The 7,965-nt window shown below is 35.0% G+C and overlaps 2 protein-coding genes across 2 annotated transcripts; one reads left to right on the forward strand and one right to left on the reverse strand.

The window, feature by feature from the left end:
• Positions 1-1,722: 1,722 nt before the first annotated feature.
• LOC133287702 (antifungal protein ginkbilobin-like protein) lies at positions 1,723-2,127 on the reverse strand. Its single transcript, XM_061485364.1, has one exon. It carries the CDS (start codon positions 2,125-2,127, stop codon positions 1,723-1,725), a length of 405 nt encoding a protein of 134 aa, XP_061341348.1.
• A 2,780-nt stretch (positions 2,128-4,907) lies between these two features.
• Positions 4,908-5,663, forward strand: LOC133287703 (uncharacterized). The gene is made up of 2 exons (XM_061485365.1): positions 4,908-5,002; positions 5,096-5,663. The coding sequence occupies exons 1-2, from the start codon at positions 4,908-4,910 to the stop codon at positions 5,661-5,663; spliced, it is 663 nt and encodes a 220-aa protein (XP_061341349.1).
• The last annotated feature ends 2,302 nt before the right edge of the window (positions 5,664-7,965 follow it).

The raw sequence follows: 7,965 nt of genomic DNA on the forward strand, positions 1-7,965 counted from the left end.
ACTGGAATTATTTTTATGCACGGTGCTTTGCATTTTGCTCATAATCCATTGTATTAATAGTACATGTTTACAAGTTTAATTTGACTCAAACGGGTGCTCCAGAAGATCGTTACGGCTCTATCATCTATTCATGCATGTAATCTGGTTCAAGTGTCAAGATTTATTTGTAATTTCGGCCTCCTTTTAATATTGCTGTCGAATCATATACGTAGTATATTGATTACAAATGTATAGCTGATTCGAATATATTTTTTTTACCTGATTTTCTCATTTTCTGAAATGTTTGCGTGAACGTTCGTATCAAATTAAATTATTGCTTTTTCTTTAGTTGATTATTTATTTAAAGGAGAATTTTTTTTAATCAATACCTTAAGTTTCATTGGTTAATAATACGTATAATAAAATATCTATAATTCATCAATAAAACAACCTTTAATCAATTAAATCAAACTTTGATATTTCTTAAAATTAAAAGCTTCGAAGTTTCTATTTTATGTTTTTAAGTAAAATGATCTTTTATCAATTAAGCTTATATATATATATATATATTCCTGTGTTTAAAATACTGGTTCAATGCATGGATACGTTTTGTTGAAATTCACATCTGTACTTTGCGTGAGCAATACTCAGGCAATTTTTGTTGAAATTCGCATTCTCTATTTTTCGTGAGCCATACTCGGCAGTGTCTTTGGTTAAGTACTTAAGTGCATTATTTATTATTATAATTAAACTACGAATTTTTTTTTCTATATTTGGTTAACAATCACGTTTGAGGCTACAATTCGGCCTTGAATGTCGTTTCATATCAAGTGGGGTGTTTGGGTGTTAATTAACTCAAATAGTTTTTGTGGATTAAGATTGAATTTGTTATCAACCTAACAAATAGGCCCATATCTAACAATGTTTAACAAATAAACAGCATAACTAACCGAGGATAAAGGAATATGTTTTTATCCTAATTATAAGAAAAGTTCTCGTAATAATTCTAGAATAACTAGGGTCCAAACCCAACCAAATAATTACTATAAGTCTATAACTAAGGATTAAAGTCATTAGGTACAGTATTAAAAAAAGAAAAGAAAAGTCATTAGGTACCTATTTTTTGCTCATTTTATATTGACTATCATTATGCATAATACTCCTCGTTCTGGCTTGCCACGTGATCAGTATACAGATATTTTTTTAAGATTGATTTATAATTAAAAATAATTATAATTGATGCATTAAAATGACTTAAAATCAATTTTTTATAATCTTGTACAAACAGATCCGAAAATATTATTCTTCCGAAAAAGATATCCAAGCAAACGAAGCATATCAAACAGTTTACTTGTTCCTTAATTTTGGTACATCACCTTTTCCCCATGTGAAGATTTAGAATCGCGCAACCAATCTCTTATTCAACATGTAGAAGAATCATGTAGGTTCTAATCACATGTACCAAAAAAAAAAGGAAGAAAAAAAAAAGACATGCAAAAGAATCATAACCCAAAAGTATAACAATAATAAATTGAAATCAGACTTCAGAAACGAAAGAGGGAGTGTTTTGACTTTATAACCAAGGCATAATAATTGTTGGGACGCATCATAATATGCCAATGCATTACATTTACAAACTTAGAGCCATTTTTTGGATGGAAACTTGAAACCCAATGCCTATGAGCTTTTGCATAAAAAGCCTAATGATGGAAACTTGAAAACCAAAGCTCAAATATTCTATTTCTAATCGTCAAACGGGTATTGCTCGTACCTGATTGTGCAATCATGGAGCATTGAACGAGCCCCTATCCGTGGTGTCTGACAAGTGCTGAATAAGGACCTTTTAGCAACACCAAGACAAGTTTTGCAGTCAGAGGATGTTAGATTGAGGTTGCAAGCAGCATGTCCATAGGCAAAGGCATTAGGATAAGGCGAAATGTTATGGTACTCGTAATTTTTTTGGGTTGGAGTTTCTGTCTCTAAGTCTTCAAGAACATAGTTTAAACTAATAGCAAAAGGGTCCCCTGATGTGTACACGCCACCGTTGCAGAGAACTTTTGTGATGTTGGTATTGGGAACACTATCAGCAACACTCCACAGATACAAAATACCAATCACAATTGCTACAAATTTTGGAGAAAGGTCCATCTTCCTGTTGTCTTTGAATTCTAGCACACTCTCTCTGTCTATGTATGGGTTTGTATGCGAGGGTCCTTTCCTTTATCGATCAGTGGTTGTGCCTACTACCTCTATGTTCCATTATTCAATACCAAAGGTTTTGTCTTTTGTCATTTGTAATGATACTCTTTGTTATTCTTAAAATAAAATGTAACCTCTAACGGTACCTCATTTGGTGACTGAGCTTCCAAGGATTTGTTTGAGTCAGGGGTTCAAATTATGTCTCAATCAAATTTTTAAAAAATCTTTGAGGGCCAGAGACACTCATCCTTCGTGCAGTAGTGAAGCTCAATGCACCCGCTAAGCTCAATGCACCCGCGGTTCCAACGAGGGGTAACCTTAGGGACCGTACTTTTTTTTTTTTTTTTTTCAAATGAATCTTTTGGCACTTTGCTTTTAGTCTTTTAGTTTTACCTAGTCTTGTTGCTCATCTTGCAATTGAAAGTTCAAGGGCCTTGCTTTTCTTCCATGACTCCTCACGGGAATCAGGGAAGTTTCTTGGCACCACTAACCTCGTTCAGAGTTACAGAGAGCTCAAAACACTTTATAAAACTTAGTTAACAATTAATCAAATGAATACAAAAATTTATTTATTTTTAAAGAACTTCAACTCTCTTTGTACCTATATTAATTCACTCTAAATTTTATTTATGTGTCTGATAAAAGGCTATTAAGATAGGTTATGTTAATGAAAGTATTTTTTTATCTATTATTTAAAAAATTAAGTTTCCTTAAAATAACGAGTAGTGGCTGATTGAATTGCAAGAGCTTGTGACATGACAAGGTGTAGTGGAGAACCTTCTCTACTTTGTTTTTGTTGCCGGCCAATTAAACTTTGTTTAATGCGTTGATGGACGGCCTGACATTTTGTCACTAAAATATTTTTGTATATAAACTTAGAGTATTCTCTAAAAAAATAATTTAGTTTCTTAGTCTATTCTTCCTTAAAAGTGACATGTCTTATTTTCATTTTTTAAAATATTTTGATTTAATTGAGTATATATATATTTTTTAGTTTTAAATATTATTTCTCATTTAATTTATACTTTTAAAATTATCCTAAAATTAATTATATATATGTTATAATTTTAAATGTTTTATTCTTGATTTTTTTGAAACTGTTTATTTTTCTATTTCATTTAAATTCAAAAAATACTTGTTGGAGATATTTACTAGTTTTAATGTACTTTTGGGTTCAATAAAATAAAACTGGTCCAATAAAATAAAGGATTTAATGTTTCTAAAGTGAATGTAGATAAGTTATCTACATTCACTATCAAAACGACGTCGTTTTAGATTTAAAGATTAAAAAATTATAATGGAAAAGACTATTATGACCCTGAAATAAATTATAATTACAAAAATACATTGATTTCCGCCTCAAAACAACGTCGTTTTGGGCTCACTGTAGATAAGTTATCTACATTGACTATAGAAAAAGCGAACCCTAAAATAAAATAGGCCCAATTTTAAAAAAGTTTTGTGGTTTGGTTCCATGTTTGTTATTCCTTCTCCATATTTTTTGTGGTTTGGTTCCATGTCTAGCCGATCTGGTTTTGTTCCTTCCCATTAATTTCTTGTTGGTTCCTTTTTCGATCAAACTGTTAAAACCTTTTTTTAATAAATGCCATGAACCAATTTTTGCAAAAGTTTAAGCTAATAGGAGAAAACACATGAATAATTTTATGTTTTATCTCTAATGTGTGCCATTACGTAAGAGCTCTTTGGGACTGAGTTTGCTATATAGATAATTCATAGACCTAATTATAGAGTTGAAATTTAACTTCTTATTAGAAGAATGGAGGAGACAAAGATTGATACATATCATGAGTAAACTCTACCAAAAGTTTAAACTATTAGATGTAAAAGATACATAAATGCTTTTATAATATATCTCTAACACTAACTTTCTTTATGCCTATAATGACTAATACTTGCTAGCATGTAGTAGAAGATATGAACGAGTCATAACACATTTGGTGGATGTTGCAGGGGTGGTGACTAGAATTCTGGTGGTAGTTGTCACTTGGAAACACTTCCTGATATAGGCTCTTTTCCTGCAGCAGTATCCAACATCCATTTGATAACTGTATTTGATGTCTTGTCAGAACACACGAGTAAATCACAAGTTTTGAATTTGGACTTGCTAAATATTACCCAAATGTCATTAGGCAAAAAAGATGGTCATGCATCTATTTACTACCTTGGGCCAAACAAGGGCACAACCTCTATGCGGTAAGACTGTAGCCATTGGTGCCTACCTAGTGTTCCTGATTCTTGGAATGAGATTCTTTATGAACTTCTTCTTAAAAGGGATGATTTTTCTCAACAGAATTATTAGGATAAGATTCATAGTTTGTTATCTTGTTGTACATGATAAGAATAGTTTGTTATCTGTTGTATTTTAGTTGCATATGATCCACTGTTTCCATGCACTTGGATTCCTTTTTCCTAAGACTTCTAGTTCATCTAACTAATGAATTGTATATGTTTATATTACTTCATTAGTTTATTTAATGGCCAATACATGAATAATATCAGCAAGCTGCTTATTTGATTGCAACTTCCTTTATGGTATCAAGAGCTTGGCGATCCTTCGTCAATTTTTTTATCGACTTCTATAAATCAATCTCTCAAAATCACCGATCCCAAATCACCATTTTTTTCTTCATCCCTCTAATCATCCTGGTGTAATTCTCACCACTGTCCTTTTACGTGGGCAATCCAACTATGAAAATTGGTCAAAGTTAATGACTAATGCATTAAAAGCCAAGAACAAGCTTGGTTTCATTAAAGTTAGTGTTAAGGAACCTATTGATAACACTTCTGATGAAGCATATGCTTGGTCCCTGTGCAACTCCATGATTAATAGTTGGGTTCACAACAACATAAATTCTCAATTGTAACCATTCATCAAGTGCTTTGAATTTGTGAAAAGTCTATGGGATGATCTCAAGGAACGTTTTACGGTTGCCAACATTCCCCATATCTTCCATCTCAAAGCTTCTCTCGTGAGTATAAAGCAAAATGGCGCACCTATTATAAATTACTACACAAAGCTTCGATCCATCTGGGATGAATTGGAATCTAGCCACGCGTTTGATTCCTGTGCCACCTGTGATACTTGTTCCTTCACAAAATTGGTTGTTGTTGAACTAGAAAATGATCGCATCTATCAATTTATTATAGGCCTTGATCATGCTGTCTATGGTACCCTTACCACTCAGATCCTCAATAGTAATCCACTTCCTACCATTAATCGAGTTTTCGCTATGGTCATTCAAGAGAAAACACATAAAGCTATGGTTCGTTCTTCTGAGACTCCCTCTAACGCTCTTGGTTGTGCCATCACCAATGCACCCTCTGATCCACCTAAGCCACACATTATCTGTACTCACTGTGGAAGTCCCAACCATGACATCTCTCGTTATTACAAACTCTATGGCTACCCTGATCGTACCCTTGCTGGACGTGGACGTAGATATGGTCACTCTACTCCAAGATGACCTGTTTCTATTTTCACTCATGCCATTCATTCTGGTGTATCTCCTATCGATGTGGCCCCTCCAGACCTTTGTCTGTTGATGATTTTACTCCTGACATGCTTCAACATTTGATGTCTCTTGTTGTTTCCTCCAAAAGGTCCACTAAAAAATTATCAGGTATAGTATCTTCCAAACAGCCTTGGCTTTTGGATAGCAGGGCTTCCCCATATATGACTGGGACCATCTCCTTTCTTACTAATATCCGCACTATTTCTCCTTGTTCTGTAGGTTTACCAAATGGTACTCATACCCTTGCAGTCCAATGTGGGGACATTCAACTCACCTCTATGTTGCTTCTCACTAATGTTCTCTATATGCCATCACTTACATGCAACTTAATCTCTATCTCTCAGTTGATACGCTGCAACAATTGCATGGCTATGTTTACTGATCCTACTTGTTTTCTACAGGACCTGCAAACGAGGAGGACGATTGGCAAGGGTGTTGAACATGAAGGGGTGCATGTGCTTCGCCAACTTGTTTCTGCAAATGCGGTTCATGATGGTTTCTCTTTTGATTTGTGGTATTGATGCTTGGGACATCCTTCTAAGCATTATTTAAGTTTGCTTCCATTTGTTTCTAGTTCAAATAAAATGGCTTCTTGTGATGTCTGTTGTAAAGCCAAACAAACTCATACTTCGTTTCCTATTAATAAAAGGCATAGTTTGCAACCTTTTGATTTAATTCATTGTGATTTATAGGGGCCGTATCGAATTGTCTCATCCTCTGGTGCACGTTACTTTATTACTATTGTGGATGATTTTAGCCGTTATGTATGGATTTATCTGTTACGTGATAAGCATGAGACATGTTCTACTTAAATAACATTCATTACAATAGTGCAAACTCAGTTCAAATCCATGGTTAAATGGGTTCAAACCGATGACGGGATTGAGTTTATCTCTTCCCCTCTTCGTTCCTTCTTTGCTAATCGTTGCATTCTCCATCATTTAACATGTGCATACACGCCATAACAGAACGGTAGAGTTGAATGACGCCATCGCCACATCCTTAACGTGGCACGTGCCTTGCACTTTGATGGACATCTCCCTCTCACTTTATGGGGTGAATGTATCCTCACAGGCACAGCTTCCCATTTGATTAATCAAACTCCCACTATATGTCTTAAAGTAAAATGTTCATATGAAGTAATCTATGATACTGCACCCAGTTATGATCATATTCGGCTTCTTGGTTGCTTATGTTATGCCACAATCTTGCCTAAACCGCCTGATAAGTTTGCTGCACGCTCCTGTAAATATGCTTTTGTTGGCTTACCCATCTAACAAAAAGGGCTGACGGTGTTTGATTTGGATATCAAGGAGATCTTTGTCTCTCGTGACGTTCAATTCTTCGAAGATGACTTTCCTTTTGAATCATTTACTATGGACATTCCTCAGGCTCCCACATAGCCTATCTCTACACCTATGATTTTATATGAGCTGTATGATACTGGTGCACCCCCTTTGGATGTTGCACCTTCTTTGGATGTTGCACCCCTATCTGACCCAGAGTCTGCTGATAGGGGGAGCTTTTCTATCTCTCCATCTCCACCTTCCGAACCTCCTTCTCTCATAAGAAGACCTCATCGGCCACCAGTATATCTCCAAGATTATCATTGTCACATTGTTATTACACCTTCTTCTATCAACACTCTCTCCAATGTTCCCTCAGGTATCCTCTATCCTATTGAAAACTTTGTTACTAATCATGTTTTCTCCTCACAGCACAAAAAGTTCTTAGCGGCTGTTAGTACTACCATAGAGCCACGTTCGATCAAAGAAGCTATGAAGAATCCACTTTGGCAGCAGGCTATGAAACTTGAAATTCAGGCCCTTGAGGATAACCACACGTGGGTTGTTATTCCTCTCCCTCATGGCAAGAAGGCAATTCCTTGCAAATGGGTTTTTCGAATCAAATATCACTATGACAGCTCTATAGAACGATACAAGGCTAGATTGTTCATTGCTGGCAATAACCAAATTGAAGGAGAAGATTATAATGAAACATTCACTCCAGTTGTAAAAATGGTGAGTGCATGCACTTTTCTCTCTATCGTTGTTGCAAAGGGATGGAATATTTATCAATTGGATGTTCAAAATGCTTTTCTCCATGGTGATCTTGAGGATGAAGTATATATGTGATTCCCTCCTAGTTTCTCTTCTAGTCCTCCTGGCAATGCATGCAAACTACAACGTTCCCTTTACGCAACACAACATCATAATGTTATTGCTGGGGATGTTGGAGAAATTGAGAAAGTGTA

This window comes from Gastrolobium bilobum, unplaced genomic scaffold (assembly GCF_033153095.1).
Source record: "Gastrolobium bilobum isolate Gb01-03AN ecotype WA unplaced genomic scaffold, APGP_CSIRO_Gbil_v1 utg2833, whole genome shotgun sequence".
Taxonomy (NCBI): Eukaryota; Viridiplantae; Streptophyta; class Magnoliopsida; order Fabales; family Fabaceae; genus Gastrolobium; species Gastrolobium bilobum.

Excerpts from the sequence above, each read along its gene's own strand:
- LOC133287703 (XM_061485365.1), top strand. The coding sequence starts at position 4,908 with ATGACTAATGCATTAAAAGCCAAGAACAAGCTTGGTTTCATTAAAGTT. Across the intron at positions 5,003-5,095 it reads TCTGATGAAGCATATGCTTG|TCTATGGGATGATCTCAAGG; the intron begins GTCCCTGTGCAA and ends ATTTGTGAAAAG.
- LOC133287702 (XM_061485364.1), bottom strand. The coding sequence starts at position 2,127 with ATGGACCTTTCTCCAAAATTTGTAGCAATTGTGATTGGTATTTTGTAT.